Raw genomic sequence first — 22,349 nt, 5'->3', positions numbered from 1 at the left:
TTTTTTTTTTTGGCATGTGCCTGACAGTTCATTCACATTTTTAAAATTGTCACTGTCAATTTTAAGTTCTTTTTATTTATACTGGCATATTGGTAGTAAGAGGGCTATTTCCATTGTCACTGTGAAGATTACTTTTCTTTTAGAAAATTTGGATATATGGCTAAAATCCTGTAAATTATCATCAGTTATCAGTGTTGCATTTCTCGTGGTTGATCTCATGACCTCTTCATTTAAAAACATGTACCCACCCATTATAGATCATTTCAATTAAATGAAATTGCTTTTAAAGTTGTACTTTGTTTTTATTAATACAAACATCTGTGGTTAAATCTTATCGATGTACATAACAAAAGTTTTAATTTACATCTCTGATATGTACATAACAGCTTTGGTTCAATTTTATCAGTCGGACAAAACAGTGAGAACTTTGGGCCCTGCAGGCAAGAGTAAGAGCTGCAAAACTCCAGTAAAAACTGACTTTTACTTCTCAGAAAACATGTGCAACAAAATCTGCAACTCTTTCAAATGTAGTGTAACTGATATAAGGAACAATCCATCTTTGGCAAAAAAAAAAAAAAAAAAAACAGGAACCCTGTGTCTCCAATAAATTCTAGACAAGACCGAAGCCTGTATCAGTAGTGTTGAGACAAGCCTGCAAGTCGGTTACAAAAACTTGGTAGTCGTGGTAGTGTGCTGGAAGACGAAGTGTTTCAAAGCATGTTGAAGATTTTGGTAAATCACTGTTGACAATTTCCAGGGTGAGTTCACTGGGTAGTAGTTCCCATCCTGTCCAAAACTTGAGGAGTGCTTTGAGCTGTGTGCAAGTTGCTGTGGAATGATGAATAGAAACTGTTTTAGGCAGCTGTCTTCTTTTACATTCCAGGTAACAAATGAAAACAAACCCATGGTTTGGCCAGTACATAAGTACCATTTTCAATGAAGTTCCTCAGATATCCAGCAACTCTGCATTTATCATCTAAGGAGCATTCCTCCTCATCTTCATCATCCTCCATGACAGGCCACAAAATTCTTTCTATGACTGACTGCAAAACAAGTTGCTATCATTATCTTTTAGTGCATCTTCGTGTATATAAAGAACATGGCACAAAGTTGGTATGTTCTTGTCTTCAAGACCTATTAAAACAATATACAAAAAACACCATGAGTTAAGTATTGCTCTTTTCAGTTCATAAAAAATTTCATATTTACATGAGAATTGAGAGCAGCTTCTGAATTCCTTGGAAAAATCTTTGGAACAATGTCTGCTCTCTCCTTCAGAAGTTCCCAAATCATGGTGTCTTTCAGACCTTTCCTGAGCTGCTTCACCTGTCGGCCTGTCCTTGAAATCACCTTCAATCAATAAAAGACAGAAAATGGTTGTCAGTTGAAGATATGCCTCCTCAGACTTCTCTACATTAAGAGTACACATGTGTCAATATAATAAATAAATCCTTAGCCATCACATTAAGTAAGATTGTGCTGAAGATATGTGTTGCAAAACATAACGTGCAGACTAACAAAGGAAACCTTGCTAACATTTAAGCATAGGACTTTGTAAAACATACACACATTAACAATATTATTAAAAAGAAAAAAAAGAAATACAGCAAACACTGTTACTCACAGCATGGAATAACAGCCGCTCATGCAACCACTTCCGGTTGCCTTCAGTGACATCAGGTAGGTCCCAGGACAGGGCGAGGTCATGCACAGCTTTCTTTTCCTCTGGTGTCAACTCAGCAGTTCCTTCCAGCTAGAAGAGCAGAGTTTAAGTACAGCTGACTCACTTTGGTCTCAGTTGAGATCTTTAGTAATGTTTTTTTGTGTGTGTTTTACGACGTTAAGTCTGTAATATTATATCTCATAATAGTCTGTGATAGAAAATGCAATATTACTGCTAGTCCTCCTCTAGTGAGTTGTACAAAAGAAGAAATTTAAACAAATTTGTCAAAATAAAGGACAATAATAAAACCCTCTACAAAATACAATGAAAAACCCCAATGTGTTTACTGCAAGGCTTATTCATTTTCACTAACAAATAATGTGAGATTATTCCTGCTCAAAACAATAGTTATACAAGATCAGTGCTTATAATGATTTCTTATGAAGGATACAGCTGTAGTATTTCCAATACTCCTGCGATCCAGAACTGACTCAAATAAGTATGGGAAATGTTTGGACAGACTTACTAATGTCATTTTTAAAAGCAACAATGCAAATTGCCTTGCGGTTTGTTAGAGTGTCTTTTAATTGCAGCTCAATTTAAGTTACTTGTCAGTAATGTGACTTATAAAATATATGTGTATAAAATAATTGGAAACCTGTCCTGTAGTCTGATTAATCAGATATATTTCCTGATTCAAATATAGAGTTAGAAGAAATTCCCCAATTACTGTATTACAACTTCAGAGTACATTAATTTTTTACATTCATTCTTATTAAGTAAATCAAATTAAATTCCTTACCGACTGGATAATGGAACGAATGTCAATATCAGGGCAATCCTCAGTGTGGATTGTTGAAGTTTCTGGTGATCCCCCACACAAGACATGAACTATTGCAGGACTTAGACCAGCAAAAGATGGGCCACCATGTAGGAATGAATGGCCAATCATTCTTCCTAAAACAAAAAAGGGCATTAATAAAATGGATAAATTATTTTATATATGTTCCAATATGCTGACATGAACAAAGTATGTATGTAAAAGTTAAAAGGAAGAAAGTATGTATGTATGTAAGATGCTGTAGCTGATTCCATTATGAATTGACTAAATCCAGTCAGATGCATTCAAAGCTTAAAACATGACTACTTAAAATATTCCCTAAAATAAAGTGATTAATGCAATTTTAAAACAAGAACACTTAAAAAGAGCAGAGCAAGCGCTCCTATATACCTGCCACAAGAAACATGTCACTGTCAAGAAGGAACTGTGCAGTTGATGGAGTTAAATGGTCTGCTTCTCCCTCAAAAAGTCTTGTAATCTTGGTGCCCCCTGCACACATTTAACCAGGATTTCACAGTTAAAAACAAGGCAAATGCAACCTCTTTAAACAGGTGTCAATCACACACCCAAATATAAGTCTCAAATGCAACATACCAAAATTCATGTGCAATCCAAACTGCAGAAGGCTCATTGCTTTTGAGAGGAAGAACCTGTTGACTCCTTCTCCAACAGCAACATCCCCTATAGGTACAACATATGTGTTTTGATTAAACTGTATGTGAAATGTTTCTTTTCTTCCCCCTACACCCATCACTCTGACATTATAGCATTACCTTCTAATTTGCAGCTGAGAGGGCTAGCCCACTCAATCTTTGAAGCCTTGTAGAAGGATATTAAAGATCCTTCCTGGTCTTCAAATGAATCTTGCAAGTCCATTCTAAGCAAGAGTGGCTTTTTCTTGTCATGTTCAGAGAGTAATTTGGACTTGTACAGCTGTGCAGCTTTGTCTGGATCTACTTCAGACCTCCAGTCTATAAAAAATATAAAAATTAAATGAGTGACCTGGATGAAAATGCTAAAACACACATAATCATTCACAACTTAGCTAATGTCAGCTAATGATCTTCCCTGGTAGGTAGTCAAATTCTTCACCTGAGTGAAATACTGTCCCATTCCCCTCTTCTCTACTAGTGAAAGGTGTTTCTTCTGTCCTGACTTCACTGAAGCTACAGGATGGCTCCTCAGACCTGCTTGGGGTATTTAGTTCACCCCTACGTTGCATGTCAACACAGGGTGATGCAGCAACTGAGGGTAAGCTGAAAGAGGGTTCACAAATTTGATACATCATCTCAAAGAACAAACTCTTTGATGTTTGTATAACATTTAACCTACTATAAATGACCGAAGTGAACTCTAAGTAGTAAGAGCACTCATTCCTTTCATATAAACTCAGGGATTTTTTGAAGCGCAGAACACAAGCTGAAATTGTTGTGTCTAGCGTCTTTAAAAAGATTAAATTTACAATGAACAAATATTATTGTGAAATCTTACCACATTACATAATTACCGGTTTAAAAACAGGCTAGCACAAGCTGGGAGAACCTAATCTGGCATTACATATTATTGTTGCAATTATGAAGCGTATAAATATGCTACATTATGTATTGCATAAGGGTTGTGCGCATAGACATACCTTGGGCAACTACCCATGTGATCTCGCATATGATTTAAGGGGAAATCCTTGTCACAGGTTAAGCATCTTGTCAGAGGTCCCTGGTGCTGCAGTGATGTTGGAGTCTACATAATATTGATACATAAATAGCAAACACTAAAATTAAACTTTAACTGTGGAATTACACAAATGCTTTGCAGCAAATACAAATGACTAATGGCTCATGATTTTTTTCTTGAAACATTTCAACTGTCCAATGAATTACTTACAGTTTGAATAACAATGCTTTTCTGCAATGGCCTGATGTAAATCACTGCACGTCCAATGCCAGTCCCAGGGCTGGCCAAATATCGCACTGTATAACCCTCATCTGGGCATGGGATTAAGGTTAGGTTTCGGCTACGGGTGTTTCCTGAGATCCTGAGTAGTTCAAAGCCTCCTGTCTCTTTTAACTGAGGAAAAGCATCTTCAATTCTGGCTCTGAAGTTTGGGGATGCATCATCAATTTCTACATATAAAATAGAAATGGGACAAAAAAAATAGAAGAAAATAACTAGTATTGTTACCGATTATTTATTATGACTGAATTCTAAACAAAGGCTAACATGTATCAAACAAAAAATAGTTCTGTATAATCATGGTTCAACATAATAATTAACATGTTTAGCATATTATTACCTTGAAATGAGATCTGTTTTTCTCCTAATCCAGCAGCTGTTAGTTCCAATTTAACGTTATTTGCTGGAACTGTTTCCCCGATGTGGTCACTTAAGCAAAAAAAACTGTGTGTATACATAGTACGACACAACCTTTTTGCAGTAGGTCCTGAAGAAAGTGATCTCAATGGAGTCCTTGCAGGTCTAGGCCTGTATGGTGCAAATAGTCTTGCCACTTCAGCTTTAAATATAGAAAACAAAGAACACAATTATAAAAGCTGTTAGGAAGGATAACCACATCAATAAACCCTCTGTATTTGCATTCATATATTTTTTAATAGGTTACAAATTTATAATCCTTAATAACAAAGATTCACAACACCCATTATAAGTTCAAAATTAGCACACAGCTACACACACATATAATTTATCAAGATCATGTTCATTTGATCAGAGGCCTGTACTACAAAGCATTATTAACATACACCAGATATCTCTCTGTTACCTGGTTGAATTATTCAGACATTTGGGTTCTGAATAAGCGGTACTACAAAGCTGGTTATTAATTCAATAATCCAACCTAGGGTTTTCTCAACTTGATCAGTGCACACGTCTGACAAATCCCAAACATGAAGAAACCCTGCAGAGCAGATACTTAACCACAGAGCAGCAGATAATTATTCTTCATAAAAAATGAAGAATTTAATACATCATCCAGGCTAAAAGCAACACTGTTGCTGTAACAAAAGCCAGGAAAGAATGCTGACAGAACATATCTGACTATGTTGATGCTTAACTGCAGGAGTTTATATAATATTAATTTATTGGACAACATAAATGAACAGTAATCTGAACACTGAGTTACAGCATAGATTTGTCAGGCAAAACTTCCTCAGTTCCTTCCTTTTATTCATTTTAGGTGATCGATCCATCACCCATCCATCCACCCATCCATTCATCATTCCACCCACCCTTCCATCCATCCATCCATCCACCCACCCATCCACCCTAGCCAGATAATTCGCTGTAATACAACTTGGTAAGAAGTTAACCAAGAAAACCCAGAGTTAACCCTGAAGTTACCTCGTTACCTCGATAAAACAAAAACTTCGTAGTACAGGCTTCTGTTATAAGACAAAAAGCAGCAGCAACAACAAAAACTACAACAACAAAAGTCCCCTACTTGGCAACCTCATGCATGAAGTAGGATTAAATTTGCAAAGTGCATAAACTCAGTAAAATTTCACCGAGGTCCGTTTATGTCTTCCTATCTCTACCTTTAGGATTCTTTACCAAATAGAAATATTCTGACCAAACTAAATTTAACCGAAACTAAACAGGTAACAAGGAGGTAGGGACAGATAACAGAAAGTTCATTTGAAGAGTGTAAACATCCTCGGATACATACAACGTAATGTGAAACTAATTGAATTTCACATTGTATAAAACAACCGGGCTGTGTAACAATCAAAAGTTTAGCTAGATTCTGTCTCTAGTGGACTGTTCAAACCATCCATGTATACATACCTTGGACTGGGCTTCTCAGAATTTGTGTGGTCGATTCGGCATCTGGACGAAGTGGCTGCCGGCCTGCCATTCCATCAAGGCGGTTGGCAGCCTCTCTCAATAAGTCTGATATACTTTTAGAATCAGACATATTCTAAACGTGGACTTCGGACAGCAGTCTGTCCGACGAAAAAGTGCGCCAATTTCTACTTCTTCAGTGCTTTTGCAGAAGTTTTCTTTTTTTTTTATTCGTTTATTTTTTTAGATTAACCTTTCCCTCATGGGGATTGGCTGAAGTTCAGCACCCCTACTCTGCCCCTACTCAGCCCACGTCTAGAAGCCCCGCCCCTTCATTTGAATATAAGGATCCGAAATAAAACAGAAGCACGAAATAGGCGCAGCACAATGTGGTGCTGCACTATATGTTGCTCCCAAAAATTACTCCAAAATAAAAGTGTCCTATATATATATGTATATATATATATATATATATATATATATATATATATATATATATATATATATATATATATATATATATATATATATATATTTATTTTTATATATTTATTTATTTATATATATATATATATATATATATTTATTTATATATATTTATTTATTTATTTATTTATATATATATATATATATATATATATATATATATATATATATATATATATATATATATATTCAATAATTTAGTTATTTTTCTATTTATTTAATTTTGAATAAAACGGCTTTCCATACTATTCGGGCTTGTCAGGCACGTCAACACAGCCGCCATCTTGGGCCGGGGTTTCAGACCCGGTCAGATCAGTCGTACTGTGTCAGACTGTGCATCAGAAACCAAAATGCCAGATTTTTGTGCGGCATACGAATGCGCCTGTGAAAGAAACACCAAAACCAAGAAACAAGGGATAATATTTCACAAGTAAGAAGTTTTTATATTATTTAACTGTTATGAACTTGTTGAATTTGACGTAGGCCTATTTCTTGAGCTAACAGAAATGAAACCAGCTTATGTCAGGACAAGAAAATAAAAAAAAAAAGTTTTTGTTAGTAAGACCATAATTACAGTAAGATGATTTAAGTGGCAATCACCCACTTCATATAATTGTGCTAAGTAGGTCATTTCAACGTTATCTATTAAATCAGTTTCATGGCGCTAACACGAACTTTAACTGCTGACCTGTAGCTACAGAAGAACTGAGAAACCTCATTTTAAACCAGAGGACTTTGACAGGACTGGACAGTCAACTGGTTTAAATGAAGGAGTGATACCATCCATTTTTAATTTTCCTGACCATCTTTGCAAAGGTGGTGTCATGACAATTTCTAATGTAATCTTAATATTTCACTAACACAGCGGAGTCCCATCTAAATGATTATAAAATTTCTATTAGAAATGGTTCCTTTTGAATGAACCCATCAGTACTTACTCTTACAAATTTCTCTGGTCTTGAATTCTATGTTTATTTTATTTTCTATTTGACTGGTTAAAAAACGTCTGTTTATATTAGTGTTGTGTTCTTTGGTACATTTATCAGGTTCATTACTTGTTGGGCTTGTCACATCAGAGGTAAATGTGGGTTCTTTATTTTGTATCAACATGACAAGAGGAACAGATGTAACTAACTGAGGTATTTCATTTTGGGCTTATTTGCTTAAATGTTTAATTTAGGCCTTTTTTTTTTTTTTTTTTTTTAATGGGTGTTTGTTTTTAAGTGTTTTTTTTTTTTAAACTCAATTCTTTATTTATTTATTTATTTATTTATATAATTAATATTATTCATTTTATAAATATAACTCCATATATCAGTATCACCATTATTATTTCTCTGAGGATTGTAGAAAAATTCAGTTTGCATGTGGGTGTGTCTGAGTATGTGTAAGTGTATGATATAAAATAAAAATAATATTAATAATAAATAATGATCTGTTCTAATATAAATATGTGTGTCTTTTCTAATAAACCAAACCGACGGTTGAAAATTCAGCGAGTTATGGTGATTTTAATCGTTTGTAGAAATCTGTCTCGGTTGACTAATGCAGTAAGTGGACGCGGCTTATCCCGGCCCAAGATGGCGGCCGCGTTGACTCATCGTTCCTATGGACAGCAGCGTCTGAGGCGACATCTACGTGTATATTTATGGTATAAAATTATCCATAAAACCAAAACTGCTTATTTAGAAACACGTTGTTTCACTACAGATATTTATTTATCTATTTATTTATTTATTTCGTGGTTTACATGATTACATTTGTTAAAGTCTTTCGATTATTTTTCTTTTGTACACCACAAATGAAAAGGAAAACGTCAAACACTTGCCCCCTTCTCGTCTTCTAAGTCGAACAAGTTCAGTAAATGTTCTTGTAAATATTTATTCTTTGCTTCATACATTTTTATTAAAGTCTGAAATTCAACCAAGTCCCTTATTTTCCATAAATTGGACTAAATAAGTCTTTTGGTATGTTTTCTATAACCTTACTAAATTATTCACAGGTTTTTTTTTTCTGTCACAGAAAAAAGGGGGTGATACTACTCTTATAAGTGTTGTCCCACACCACAAAACAATAAGTAAAAGCCAGTAAAACCAGTTCATTACACAACATTCTCCTTGTCCTAGAACATACTTAAACTTATTCAAAATACAAATATTTTGGCTACCTTTGATTTTATGTATGCTATATAATTTTCCATGTTAGTTGTACACCCAGAAACCTAAATACATGCACTCTTTCAATATTCACTCCATCTATAGAAAGGAAAATTTCCTCCTGTTTTCTGTTAGTAAACACTATGAACTTGGTCTTTTTCAAATCAAAAGAAAATTTATTATCAAACCATCAAATTAGATCTGTGCAGGTCCCCTGTTTGAAATGACACCATTTATCTAGGTTTACCATATCAGGCCATATATTGTGCAGTGATTGAATATCCTTTATTGAAGTTGCTACACTAAAATTAATTAAATAAAAAAATAAATAAAAGAAATTGCTTTACCTAAAAGTACAAGACACTCTCTAAATATATCAGGCAGTTTATATCCTGCTGTTGACAAAAAAACAAAACACTGATAACACTCCATGAGCCACCACCTTATCGTGGTGGAGGAGTTTGTGTGTCCTGACGATCCTAGCAGCTATGTTGTCGGGGGCGTATGCCCCTGGTAGGGTCACCCATGGCAAACAGGTGTCTAGGGGAGGGACCAGACTAAGTGTGGCTCACAAAACCCTTATGATGATGAAAAAACAAGGACCAAGGTTTCCCTTGCCCGGACGTGGGTCACCGGGGCCCCCCCTCTGGAGCCAGGCCTGGAGGTGGGGCACGGAGGCGAGCGCCTGGTGGCCGGGCCTTTGCCCATGGGGCCCGGTCGGGCTCAGCCCGAAAGGGAGACATGGGCCTCTCCTCCCGTGGGCTCACCACCTACGGGAGGGGCCATAGGGGTCGGGTGCATTGTGAGCTGGGCGGCTGCCAGAGGAGGGGACCCTGGCGGTCTGATCCTCGGCTGCAAAAGCTAGCTCTAGGGACGTGGAATGTCACCTCTCTGGCGGGTAAGGAGCCTGAGCTGGTGCGCGAGGTTGAGCGGTTCCGGCTAGATATAGTTGGACTCACCTCGACGCATAGCTTGGGCTCTGGAACAACTGCCCTCGAGAGGGGCTGGACCCTCTTCCATTCTGGAGTTGCTCCCGGTGAGAGGCGCCGAGCAGGTGTAGGCCTGCTCATTGCCCCCCAACTTGGCGCCTGTACGTTGGGGTTTACCCCGGTGGACGAAAGGGTAGCCTCCCTCCGCCTTCGGGTGGGGGGACGGGTCCTGACTGTTGTTTGTGCCTATGCACCAAATAGCAGTTCAGAGTACCCACCCTTTTTGGAGTCCTTGGGGGGGGTGTTGGAGAGCACTCCTTCTGGGGACTCCCTCGTTCTGCTGGGGGACTTCAATGCTCACGTGGGCAATGACAGCGAGACCTGGAGGGGCGTGATTGGGAGGAACGGCCCCCCTGATCTGAATCCGAGTGGTGTTTTGTTGTTGGACTTCTGTGCTCGTCATGGATTGTCCATAACGAACACCTTGTTCAGACATAAGAGTGTCCACATGTGCACTTGGCACCAGGACACTCTAGGCCGCAGTTCGATGATCGACTTTGTAGTCGTGTCGTCGGACTTGCGGCCGCATGTCCTGGACACTCGGGTGAAGAGAGGGGCGGAGCTGTCAACTGATCACCACCTGGTGGTGAGTTGGCTCAGATGGTGGGGGAGGATGCCGGTCAGGCCTGGCAGGCCCAAGCGTGTTGTGAGGGTCTGCTGGGAACGTCTGGCAGAGTCCCCTGTCAGAAGGAGTTTCAACTCCCATCTCCGGCAGAGCTTCAACCAAGTCCCGGGTGAGGCGGGGGACATTGAGTCTGAATGGACTGTGTTCCGTGCCTCTATTGTCGAGGCGGCCAGCCGCAGCTGTGGCCGTAAGGTCGTCGGTGCCTGTCGTGGCGGTAACCCCCGAACTCGTTGGTGGACACCGACAGTAAGGGATGCCTTCAAGCTGAAGAAGGAGTCCTATCGGGCCTTTTTGGCCTGTGGGACTCCAGAGGCAGCTGATGAGTATCGGCGGGCTAAGCGGAGCGCAGCTTCGGCGGTCGCTAAGGCAAAAGCTCGGGCGTGGGAGGAGTTTGGAGAGGCCATGGAGAATGACTTCCGGACGGCTTCGAGGAGATTCTGGTCCACCATCCGGCGGCTCAGGAGGGGAAAGCAGTGCTCCGTCAACACTGTGTACAGTGGGGATGGGGGGCTGCTGACCTCGACTCGAGACGTTGTGAGGCGGTGGAGGGAATACTTCGAAGACCTCCTCAATCCCACCAACACGTCTTCTGATGAGGAAGCAGAGTCTGGGGTAGCTGGTGCTGGCTCGCCTATCTCTGGGGCTGAGGTCGCTGAGGTGGTTAAAAATCTCCTTGGTGGCAAGGCCCCGGGGGTGGATGAGGTCCGCCCAGAGTTCCTTAAGGCTCTGGATTCCGTAGGGCTGTCTTGGTTGACACGCCTCTGCGGCATCGCGTGGACATCGGGGGCAGTCCCCCTGGACTGGCAGACTGGGGTGGTGGTACCCCTCTTCAAAAAGGGGGACCGGAGGGTGTGCTCCAACTACAGGGGGATCACACTCCTCAGCCTCCCCGGTAAGGTCTATTCAGGGGTGCTGCAGAGGAGGGTCCGTCGGATAGTCGAACCTCGAATTGAGGAGGAGCAGTGTGGTTTTCGTCCCGGTCGTGGAACAGTGGACCAGCTCTACACCCTCTTTGGGGTCCTCGAGGGGGCGTGGGAGTTTGCCCAACCAATCTACATGTGTTTTGTGGATTTGGAGAAGGCATTTGACCGTGTTCCCCGGGGACTCCTGTGGGGGGTACTCCGGGAGTATGGAGTGCCGGACTCGCTTGTAAGAGCTGTCCGGTCCCTGTACGACCGGTGTCAGAGCTTGGTCCGCATTGCCGGCAGTAAATCAGAATCGTTTCCAGTGCGGGTTGGACTCCGCCAAGGCTGTCCTTTGTCACCGATTCTGTTCATAACTTTTATGGATAGAATTTCTAGGCGCAGCCGAGGTGTCGAGGGGATCCGGTTCGGTGGCCTCAGGATTGGGTCTCTGCTCTTTGCAGATGACGTGGTTCTGTTGGCTTCATCGGGACGTGATCTTCAGCTCGCACTGGAGCGATTCGCAGCCGAGTGTGAAGCGGCTGGGATGAGAATCAGCACCTCCAAATCCGAGACCATGGTCCTCAGCCGGAAAAGGGTGGAGTGCTCTCTCCGGGTCTGCGATGGGGTCCTGCCCCAAGTGGAGGAGTTTACATATCTCGGGGTCTTGTTCACGAGTGAGGGAAGGATGGAGCGAGAGATCGACAGGCGGATCGGTGCGGCGTCCGCAGTGATGCGGGCTCTGCATCGGTCTGTCGTGGTGAAGAGAGAGCTGAGCCGAAAGGCAAAGCTCTCGATTTACCGGTCGATCTACGTTCCTACCCTCACCTATGGTCATGAGCTGTGGGTAATGACCGAAAGAACGAGATCTCGAATACAAGCGGCCGAAATGAGTTTCCTCCGCAGGGTGGCCGGGCTCTCCCTTAGAGATAGGGTGAGAAGCTCGGTGATCCGGGAGGGGCTCAGAGTAGAGCCGCTTCTCCTCCACATCGAGAGGAGCCAGATGAGGTGGCTCGGGCATCTGGTTAGGATGCCTCCTGGACGCCTCCCTGGTGAGGTGTTCCGGGCACGTCCCACCGGAAGGAGGCCCCGGGGCAGACCCAGGACACGCTGGACAGACTACATCTCTCGGCTGGCCTGGGAACGCCTCGGGATCCCTTCGGATGAGCTGGTGAATGTGGCCGGGGAGAGGGAAGTCTGGGTTTCCCTGCTTAGGCAGCTGCCCCCGCGACCCGACTCCGGATAAGCGGAAGAGAATGGATGGATGGATGGATGGATAATTAGTAAAATTACAATAGCATGTAAAAGTTGGTGATAAACTTATGGTATCATTTGTCACATATCAACATTGTGAACAACTTAAACTATTACAATATGGGAACAGAAATTACAGAGAAAAAAGGGCACATTTTTAAAGACAAATGTGAAGGCAGACAGGCCACAAGGAACAACTGAAGGCACGTCTCACAGAATGAAAAAGCATTTGGTGATGTCCATGTTTTTCTTTTTTGTCCGTTGACTTCTTCGCCTGCGTACAGGAAGGGATGACTCCCCCAAATGTTATGCTGCAGTGATGCTTTTGCTTGTCCCTTTGTGTTAAAGCTGAGTCTTCACTTCAGTCACGTCCCTGTTCCACTACATTGTGGTGACGGGCAGAGGAAATGTCAAGAAAATTTCATTTTGCTCCAAAACAAGACTCTTAGAGGCAAGACATAAGTATGTCCTACTTTTTAGAAGCTACTGCTATATCAAAATTGGGAATATAGTTTTCAACATCATGTTTTTCTCACACATTTAACAGAATCCTGACTTCCAAGGATTTCTTTAAAACTCTCTTTTATGCCTCATAAAACTAAGACATATGTACTCACTGGATACTTTATCAGGTACACCTGTTCAATTACTGCTTATAAGAAATAACTAATAAGCTAATGACGTGGCAGCAACTCAATACATGTAGATACATGTTTGCTGAAGGTCAAACTCAGCATCAAAATGAGGAAGAAATTGGATTTCAGGGACTTTGAATGTGGTATAGTTGTTACCAGACAGGCTAGTCTAATATTTCAGAAACAGTGGATTTACTGGGGTTTTCACACATAACCAGCTCTAGGGTTTACAGAGAATAGTCTCAAAAAGAGAAAATATCCAGTTAATGGCAGCAGTCTGGACCAAAAATGAGAGGTCGATGAGAATGGGCAGACTGGCATGAGTTGATAAATAGACCAGTTACTCAAATAACTACTTGTTACAACTAAATGCCATTTCTGCTGCCACATTCAAATGGTAGCGTCAGAATTTGGCATAAACAATATGAAAGCATGGATCCATCCTGCCTTGCATCAACGCCTCAGGCAGGCAGTGGTGGTGTATTAGTGTGGGGGAGATATTTTCTTGGCACACTTTGGGCCTCTTAGCACCACATGAGCATCGTTTTAAATGCCACATATTACCGGAGAACTGTTGCTGAACGTGTCCATCACTCTGTGATCAGTGTACAATCTTCTGTTTTTCTGTCTTATTTTGTTCTGTTTTATTGTTAAGCACTTTGAGATTTTTATCTTGAAAGATGCTATATAAATAAACATTTACTTACTTACTTGGCTACTTCCAGCTGGATAATGCACTGTGTCTGAAAGCTCAATTCATCTTCAAACTGTTTTTTTTTTTTTTACCAAGGCACTGAGTTCATTGTACCTGATCTCAATCCAATAGTGAAATGGTTCTCAGACTTGTGGAATTATTTTTCAGCCAAGTGCTCCCTAACCAGTGCAAAGGTTTTGTTTTGTTTTTTGTTAGGAAAAAGAGGTAAACACAATGCTGTACCACCAGTGCCTGTTTTGTTCAAATTTATAACTGAAGAAACAGAAAATATCTGTTTCAAACATGTTGAATGTGGATAATCCATCACTAAATCCACTGTAAACTTTTTCTCATCACTAAAAGCTCAAACCATTTTCATGAAAAAATGTCAATGACATTAAAGAGCTCTCCAGCTGTTTTTCCCTTCAAATTTTTGCAAAACAGGACATGTTAAAAAAATATCAACATAAACAAAAAAAGCAACAAGTTGTGTATTCCCGCTCACATCTGTGGATTCATCCAACTAGAGTGAAAATGAGTCTCCAAGTTTTCCTGAACTTGTTCAACAATGTGTTAAAAATTCAACCTATCCTGCAGCAAACGGTGCCATGAAAGAAACAGATTTTAGTTTTTCAGCTGTGTTTCTGTCCAGCACCATCTGTCAGGACAACAGCTTCAGGCAGGAAGTTACATCACTTTCCAACAACATCTCTGCTGCCTTCAATGAATCCACTGTTTAAAGTTAATGTATGATTGACAGGTGATGTCATTTGGCATGTGCCAGAGTTTCAAAAAATCTTGGTACAGCAGTGACCTGAGTTTTATTTATATAACTATACGTTTTAGTTTATAAACTTACATATACTGTCATTTCATATATAAAGGATTATTCTAAATCTTAAATTGACACAATTTTTTTTATTTTCTCATGCACCATCTAGAGTGTCTCTAAGTACTTCCATTAGAGCAACAGAGCACCTTTGGGACATTGTGCAATGGGAAATTCTCATTGTGGATGTGCAGGTGATAAATCTGCAGGGAGGTTTAGATGTCAAGGTTTCCAGGACTGTTGATTTCATGCCACTAAGACTTAATACCATCTGAGGGCAAAAGGAAGCCCAATCCAGTACTAGCAAGGTGTACCTAATAAATTCTCTGGTGCATATATAACTTTCATACTAATATAAAAGAGGAAAAAGTGGAAAGAAACTCATTATTTCAGTGTTTAAATGTCCAATAATATTGACAATTACTTTAGTTTGGGAAAAGTAATGCAATTTCCTATTGACAGATTTTTTTCTGCAACTCCATTTCACAATGTTAAACATTTTATTAGAAATTCTGTCTTGCAAACTGACATACAAAACGTCTGTCAAATTCATTATTCTACCTGTTAGCCGTAGCACATGACCCTGACACATGTGCTCCTGATACAGTAACAGACGTTAACACAAACCTTACGAAACTTAAAACATACAAAACTCAATCAGTACGCTACAGCCCTGGAACAGCTCAGTGACCGCCTTCAATCTTTTCAGTCACAGCAGCTGAATAAGACACACAGCAAAATAAATTAGCAAAAGACTAAATCGGTCTGGTGAGGACTTCCATCCTTTAAGAAATCATTGTCATTGTACATTCAGTTGATAAAATGTGTAAAAAATGTTCACGTTTAGTTCGCTCTAACAGATTAATTCTAACCTCATAAGCTCACAATTATTAAATTGCATTAACCCTTCTCTTTAAAAAATTATTATTTAGAAGGTTGATAAGTAAAATTACATCTTTGCTACGAGTTTGAAAATTTCCAACTCAAAACAAAATTCACGCATTCCTGTGATCTGATTTAGTCTAGACATTTGAACAAATCATCCGCAAAATACATCAAGAACCAATTAGCAGCCATGCATATCATCAAGAATGACACTAGGTGGTTTACTAGTAACAATAAGAGAAACGTCTCATGGAAGGTCAAAGTTCTCAAGTCAGTCATCCCTTTGTAGTTGCTGGTGCAGCTAAAGGATCAAGTTGAGTCCAACAGTAAAAACGTCAGTTTATTGTTGTTTTATTTGAATGTTCATGTAGTAAGAGCAGGACGGTTTTTGCAACGTCAGATTACAATTACGCGTGAATTTTGTTTCAAGCCTTAACACAAACTAGAAATTTAATAAGGAACAGATTTCTATATATTTATATCACACTCCAGCATCACACATATCACCTACATTTTTAAATCATTTAGTACTTGATCTCTGTATGGCTGTATTTAAGAGAAATATATTGATCAAATACTCCAGAACTTAACTTTTTGTACATAAGAGGGGAGTTTGATTAAAAAACATAACCACCTTCTCTACGGCAATATCACCTTGTAAAGGCGGACATGGGCCATAGTGCACATCTGGTGCCTGCAGGTCCCGTTAGTGCAGGAGGCTTTTTACTGAAACATAGACTATGTGCTACTTGCTAAGTAGCATCATGCATGCTGAAATGGCAGCAATATTGTGTGTGTGGGTCTAAAGGCCAAGACTAAAGGTCTTAGCACAGATCCAGGACGGACTTGTTTATCACTGGATTGGTCCAGTCGTTCCTTAGATCATCCAAATGATTGTCAAAGTCAAACAGGTTCTCATAGGATCTTCCCTCCAGCAGAGCAGACGTGATCTTCTGTGCTTCGCTCCAGTCCTCAAAATAATCACTGCAAGACAAACTTCTGCATCAGTGCATTATCTGCAGGATTTTCTTTGTTTTTGTTACATATTAAGGTAATGATTAAACAGAGTTATATGCTCGAAGCTTTGCACATTTACTCCAAGACACTTACGTAGTTACTTCCCTGTTTTTCCACTTGTTTTCGTGATGATCATAGATGAGCACAATAGGCTCAAAACAGCTCATTGTTAGTCTACTGTTATCCACCTGTTGGAATAAACCACAGAAAATGACAAGAGTTTTTAAAAAAAAAAAAAAAAAACTAGTGGAAGTCATTACTACTGTTTTGCATGTTTTATGAAATATTACATCTGTCAAACCAACCATTCTGTAAAGTTACAGCACTGCTGACCTGGCAGATTTAATGTCATGCTGTATCTTTTAGATAATGGGTTAATTTCCTCTGGGTATGAACATGTGATTTAGCACCATCTCTAATCTTCAACAAATCCAACAAAAACATATAAACACTGCCATTTGACTTTAAACAATAAGACCAGTCTGAATCACTTAGTGTTACCATAACAATTGCTGCTTCACTGAAGTTCTCTGAAATCCTGGCTGCCACTTTTTCTGCTACTTGGTTGGGTCTGCAAAGGAGACAGAGGACCAATAATGAGATGCAACCAAATAGCTTATTATTGGATACTTTATCCTGAAACAACAGGGTGGCTCTGTCCATTTAGATACCTTGAATCCTTTGTGCGTTCATTAGCTTGATAATATCCAGCAATAATATAGTTATTTTCTTTACACCAAGTGTCAATCTGAGAAGGCAGCAGGTGTCAGGAAGCCAACATGTAAGAACAGAATGACAGTTCAAGTCAGATCAACTTCATTGTAGACTGGAGACATAAAAAGAGACAGTAAAAACTGTATCAGCAAACTATGGGTTTAATTTGATCATACCTTTGGAACTGTAATTACGGTTGCTATTAAAGTCTATTTCTTTGCAATGAAGTCAATTTTATGTCTTATACCTGATAAGGTTTTTCTGTGCTAACCTGCTAAAATGTGAGAGTTCATTTCATAGAATTTCTAGTCACACAATATATGTGAAAAATGTCCATATAGTTTCAAATGTATAAATATAACTTTTATTTAGGTTTGCTTGTGAAACTAAACTGAATTAAGTTTGCAGTTCTTCTAGGTAGTAGCGTTAATGTTACTAATGTAACTGGCTAACTACTTTATACGTTCTTTCTTGTCACTAGATTCGCAGTAGTATGAGTTTCATATACCCAAACCTGAATAATTTGTTGTTGTAACTAGGGTGTAAACTTTAAAAATCACATAATACTTTGTGTGTGTGTGTGTGTGTGTTACCAAAATCTGGAAATATAAACTTCATAGAGTAGAATTTATGGCACAGCTGCTGTACTGGATTACCTTAGATTTGTCAGGTATGTCCAATGTAACTGTCATAATAGACTGTTTCATTGGTCTATTAACATTAAGTGAATGAGTTATGAACATCTTCACACCTATCGTTGTATCCAGTGAACAGCAGTGCTCTACACATTTAAAAAACTATAATGCTCAAAATATTCCAATGAAATATGAGAAGCTAGTGAGGCTGAGAAAAAAAAACCGTTTTATTTTAAGCAAATCCATGTCATGAGCTAGAATACGCAAGTGGTTGGCAATTAGTGAAAAGGGTAAAACGGTTAATGTAATACAAGATTTTTAAACACCTAATATTAAGTCAATGCAGAGTTGTTAGAACAGTTTAAATCGGGTATACTTAAAATTTTACTTGAGAACTTACCAGCGTCAAAGCTACTTCTAGCATTGGTGCCAGAGCAAGCGTACCGTGAAAAAGAGGCACACAGTCCACGCACAAGACAGGGTCATTGTGACTGTCTTTCTTCCTTTCCTTCGTTTTTTCTGCTACCAGCAACCCGTTCACGGCATAGTGGGGGTATTTGGCAGCATGTAAAAGCATTTTACAATAAGCCTGACTTGTAAGTTGAATGGGCATGTTTATTAGAAAACTGCTGGAAGGACAAGTCCTGCCAAAGTAGCTGAGTAGCTAGTTACAAAATGAAGAGTTCTACCGTTAGCTATCGTTACCTATCATGCCCAAAGAAAAGTATATATCTACTTCAGCAATCACCTTTCTACCAGAATATGAGATCACCGCTATGGCATCTGACGAGTACATGTAATCTATATAATTATTGGAAATCACAGCAGTTTTTCTTTTCGTCAAACGAATGGCTCGGTGGCAAGCAAATAAGGCTAATCTTACTTCCACCTTGCACTCGTTTCTGTAGCACCGGTGGTGCCGTAAACTAGAAAAGAAATGTCGTAAAACAAGATAATCTTCCGTGCGGACTTTACGTTTTTCCGTTCAGACATCCACTTCCCTTCGGATCGTCAGCAGACGGGAGCAAGGAAGAAACAGTAGGTCGTATATCTTAAATCAACTATATCTTTCATATCTTATATAGATGTACCACTATTGACCATTTTTGTGCATTGGGACAGTCTGTGTATTATCCCTATTACAAAATAATACAAACAAAAAAATATGATAACGAATGGAGACGGGCACTTTGTCAGAGCGGCGCGCAGCTAGGACATGCTAATTTTCCGGGTAGCTCTTGTTAGCATCTGGGCATCAGATTTGCAAAGGGGATGATGAGCATGTGCCAATTGTTTGTGTTGATAACCAAGATCTTGCATGAATAGTGTAACACTTTGTGGAAATCCAGTTCAAAACAGTATTGTGTCAGAGAAACTAGTATTACTGTGATTATTTTTCTCCGGGCGCTGTGACCTTGTGTTTGCAGCTAATGCTAACATTAGCTTATGCTTATGGTGAACGCTGAGCGTTTGGACGCACTGTCTCAATAAAATGACGACCCTCATGTATACAGATAGTTTAATAAGTCCTCGAGTGACTGAATATTCTAAGAAAACGAAAGACCCATGTTTTCCCCCCACTTGTACTGATACATTGTTATTATTTACTTTAAATCTTATACACAATATTTCTAGCTTATTCTGATTTCCCTAAATATATGGTCCATTGATGAAAACGAGTTGTTTGTTTATACAAATGCTATAAATTGTAGGATAAAATAAGGCTTAAAATAGACATGTAAATCTGTCAATATCTGTGTTGATGTTTAATGATTAATTTCTCCGGTGATGTTCCCCACAGAATGCTGGCCACAAGAGTCCTTAGCCTTATTGGCAAACGTGCCATTTCCACATCTGTCTGTGTACGTGGAGGGCATGGTAAGTATTAATATATAGGTTGCGCCATGAAGTAAAATTAACTTGACCTTCTTGGGCGAGTGGGGCTTGTAGAGTTGAAATCTTTGCAGAATGTGTCAGTGATTTTCTGTGCTATAGTTTTTCTATTAAAATTAACCATTCCTTATGTTGACTTGCAGTGGCAAACACAGATTTTTACCATAACACATTTCCACCCTGTAATAAGAATATGGGAAAGAACATTTTACCTGTATTTGCATTCTTGGTGAGATTTAATAGTTACAAAAAAAAAAAACTTGTTCATCTTTTCCTTATCCTTCCTTGACCTGATTAGAAAAAGGAAAAGGTCAGTGGGACAAAAACGACTATACGGGAGCAGTTCAGAGCATGGACCATAAACCTGTTTTTGGATAACAGATCTAGTACAGTTTTTACTATCTGTCTGAATAATTATGGATAACCTGTTGAAAGTATTATCTGTTTCAGCTAGCAACAAGTTAAATGTAGGCTATTTTTGAAATTATAACATTGAGAGTTATTGCTTATAATTTTCCTCAGGGGATCAATAAAGTATATTAATTTAATTATTAACATCAACCCCAATTGTGATTGCATAATTTAAAGTTTCTATTCATACAAAGTGGTTCGTATGTGATGAGTTAGATGGTACATTGCTTAAAATGTTGCTGTCAGGAGTTATGTCATGGTGGTTTCTCCTTTCATAAATGATGAACCAGTGTATCTACTGCTTAAAGAGATAAAAAAAAAATGAGCATTCATTTGTCCCTCTTACATTAGTTTTTGACTTCTTCAAGGTTATTTCACTTGGTTGAAAAGCTTATGAAGCACAAAAAAGTTTAAAAATAACCCCTTTTTATTTACTCTGACTCTGTAAATAGAGCTGTAACACCATAAACCTCCTGCCATCAGGAAACTGAGTGCTAATTGGTAATTTCCATGAGCAAAGTTTCTTGTGCCAGTACATGAAAGAGGATCTGTACCGTTTTGAAAATTACAGTTTGGAATTTGCATTTTATTTGTAAAAATAAGTACCAGGCACCTGTTGATCAGTGATGACTTGTATTTTAGGTTGTGGAAATATCAATATGCATGCTGAATCTTGTATATTGTTGTACATATCATGGAGAGGGGATGAATCAGTTGAAATGGGAGGGGTTTTCTGGTATTTTTCATGGCAAAATGCTTTACTAATTTCTTGAATCTGTCACAGTTCTTATTTCTTTCAATCCTTTAATCACATTTTACGTATTCAGATTGTCACAATAGCTGGTATATTGCTTTCTCACGCTGCAGTCTTAGTACTTATATATCATTTTTTGTCATAGAAAATAAGATTTCAAGATAAGATTGTCAGGATTCAAGGCATTAGATGCAAGATTCTCATAATAAGACTTTTTCCTCTTCTGCAGGCGTTGCTAAGGTGGAGGACTACACCCTCCCTGCCTACTTTGACAGGCGGGAAAACCCTCTCCCAGATGTGACCTTTGTACAGACCCTGACTGCAGAGCAGAAAGCTCTGAAAGAGAAGGAGAAGGGCTCCTGGGCTGCACTCTCTAATGATGAGAAGATTGCATGTAAGACTTAATGACATTACATGTTGTTTGTTGGTCAAAGTAATTTTACTACTTTGAAATATAATAATATACACATTACATTGCCCTATTCTCCTCTGTTAAACTTAAAAGCCTTTAATGAGAACTGCATCTTCTTTGTTCAGTGTACCGCATCAGCTTCAAACAGAGCTTTGCCGAAATGAGCCAAGGATCAGCAGAGTGGAAGTCTGTGGTTGGAGGGGTTTTGTTCTTCATTGGTTTTACTGGCCTTGTTGTCCTTTGGCAGAGGCATTTTGGTAAATATGGAAACAATACTTGATCTGCAGCGGCCACAGTTTACCACATACAGTTTCAGAGAAGAAAGCATTGTTCTGCAATTTTCCATGCAGTTATTTAGGATAATGTCCTAACACATTGTATACTTTTGCAGTGTATGGACCTGTCCCACATACATTTGATGAAGAGTACAAGCAGAAGGAGCTGCAGCGGATGCTGGACATGAGAATCAACCCAGTTGAGGGCTTCTCATCCAACTGGGACTACGAGAATAAGCAGTGGAAAAAGTAAACCGACCCAGAAAACCACAGCACCTACTTGATTAAGGCGCATCCATCTCAAAGATACAATAAAATTAAATTACTGTATTTATCATATGTCCACATTACCTGTCTGCATTTTGGAAGTCTACTTCCTCCTAAGGCCCTTGTGTAAAATAAAAAGACGAATAAAAATTGTTAAACCAATTAAAGCTCATTCAATGTTTTTCTCACATGAACTTCTTTTGTTGGAGTCGGAATGCAT

At 39.3% G+C, this 22,349-nt stretch overlaps 3 protein-coding genes across 4 annotated transcripts; 1 reads left to right on the top strand and 2 right to left on the bottom strand.

Annotated features, from left to right (window-relative positions):
* Positions 1-229: 229 nt before the first annotated feature.
* LOC121639775 (G2/M phase-specific E3 ubiquitin-protein ligase-like) lies at positions 230-4,185 on the bottom strand. Its single transcript, XM_041985267.1, has 10 exons — positions 4,138-4,185; positions 3,597-3,760; positions 3,278-3,475; positions 3,099-3,185; positions 2,895-2,993; positions 2,466-2,620; positions 1,625-1,753; positions 1,210-1,350; positions 929-1,043; positions 230-828 (listed from the first exon to the last, which is right to left on the bottom strand). The coding sequence occupies exons 1-10, from the start codon at positions 4,164-4,166 to the stop codon at positions 611-613; spliced, it is 1,335 nt and encodes a 444-aa protein (XP_041841201.1). The 5' UTR covers positions 4,167-4,185; the 3' UTR covers positions 230-610.
* An 11,167-nt stretch (positions 4,186-15,352) lies between these two features.
* On the bottom strand, positions 15,353-19,019 carry emc8 (ER membrane protein complex subunit 8). The gene is made up of 5 exons (XM_041985280.1): positions 18,518-19,019; positions 17,440-17,516; positions 17,270-17,339; positions 16,862-16,956; positions 15,353-16,735 (listed from the first exon to the last, which is right to left on the bottom strand). The coding sequence occupies exons 1-5, from the start codon at positions 18,728-18,730 to the stop codon at positions 16,576-16,578; spliced, it is 615 nt and encodes a 204-aa protein (XP_041841214.1). The 5' UTR covers positions 18,731-19,019; the 3' UTR covers positions 15,353-16,575.
* A 61-nt stretch (positions 19,020-19,080) lies between these two features.
* On the top strand, positions 19,081-22,291 carry LOC121639790. Of its 2 annotated transcripts, none has more exons than XM_041985294.1 (5): positions 19,081-19,159; positions 19,919-19,995; positions 21,405-21,569; positions 21,713-21,844; positions 21,979-22,291. In XM_041985294.1, the coding sequence occupies exons 2-5, from the start codon at positions 19,920-19,922 to the stop codon at positions 22,113-22,115; spliced, it is 510 nt and encodes a 169-aa protein (XP_041841228.1). In that variant the 5' UTR covers positions 19,081-19,159; position 19,919; the 3' UTR covers positions 22,116-22,291. The 2 variants fall into 2 exon arrangements, with proteins under 2 accessions (XP_041841228.1, XP_041841236.1); XM_041985302.1 differs by having other exon boundaries at positions 19,098-19,155.
* Positions 22,292-22,349: the final 58 nt, after the last annotated feature.

This window comes from Melanotaenia boesemani, chromosome 1 (genome assembly GCF_017639745.1).
Source record: "Melanotaenia boesemani isolate fMelBoe1 chromosome 1, fMelBoe1.pri, whole genome shotgun sequence".
NCBI classification, from domain to species: Eukaryota; Metazoa; Chordata; class Actinopteri; order Atheriniformes; family Melanotaeniidae; genus Melanotaenia; species Melanotaenia boesemani.
Note: the sequence above shows the minus strand (reverse complement) of the source record. Positions and strands in the feature narration are given on the sequence as shown.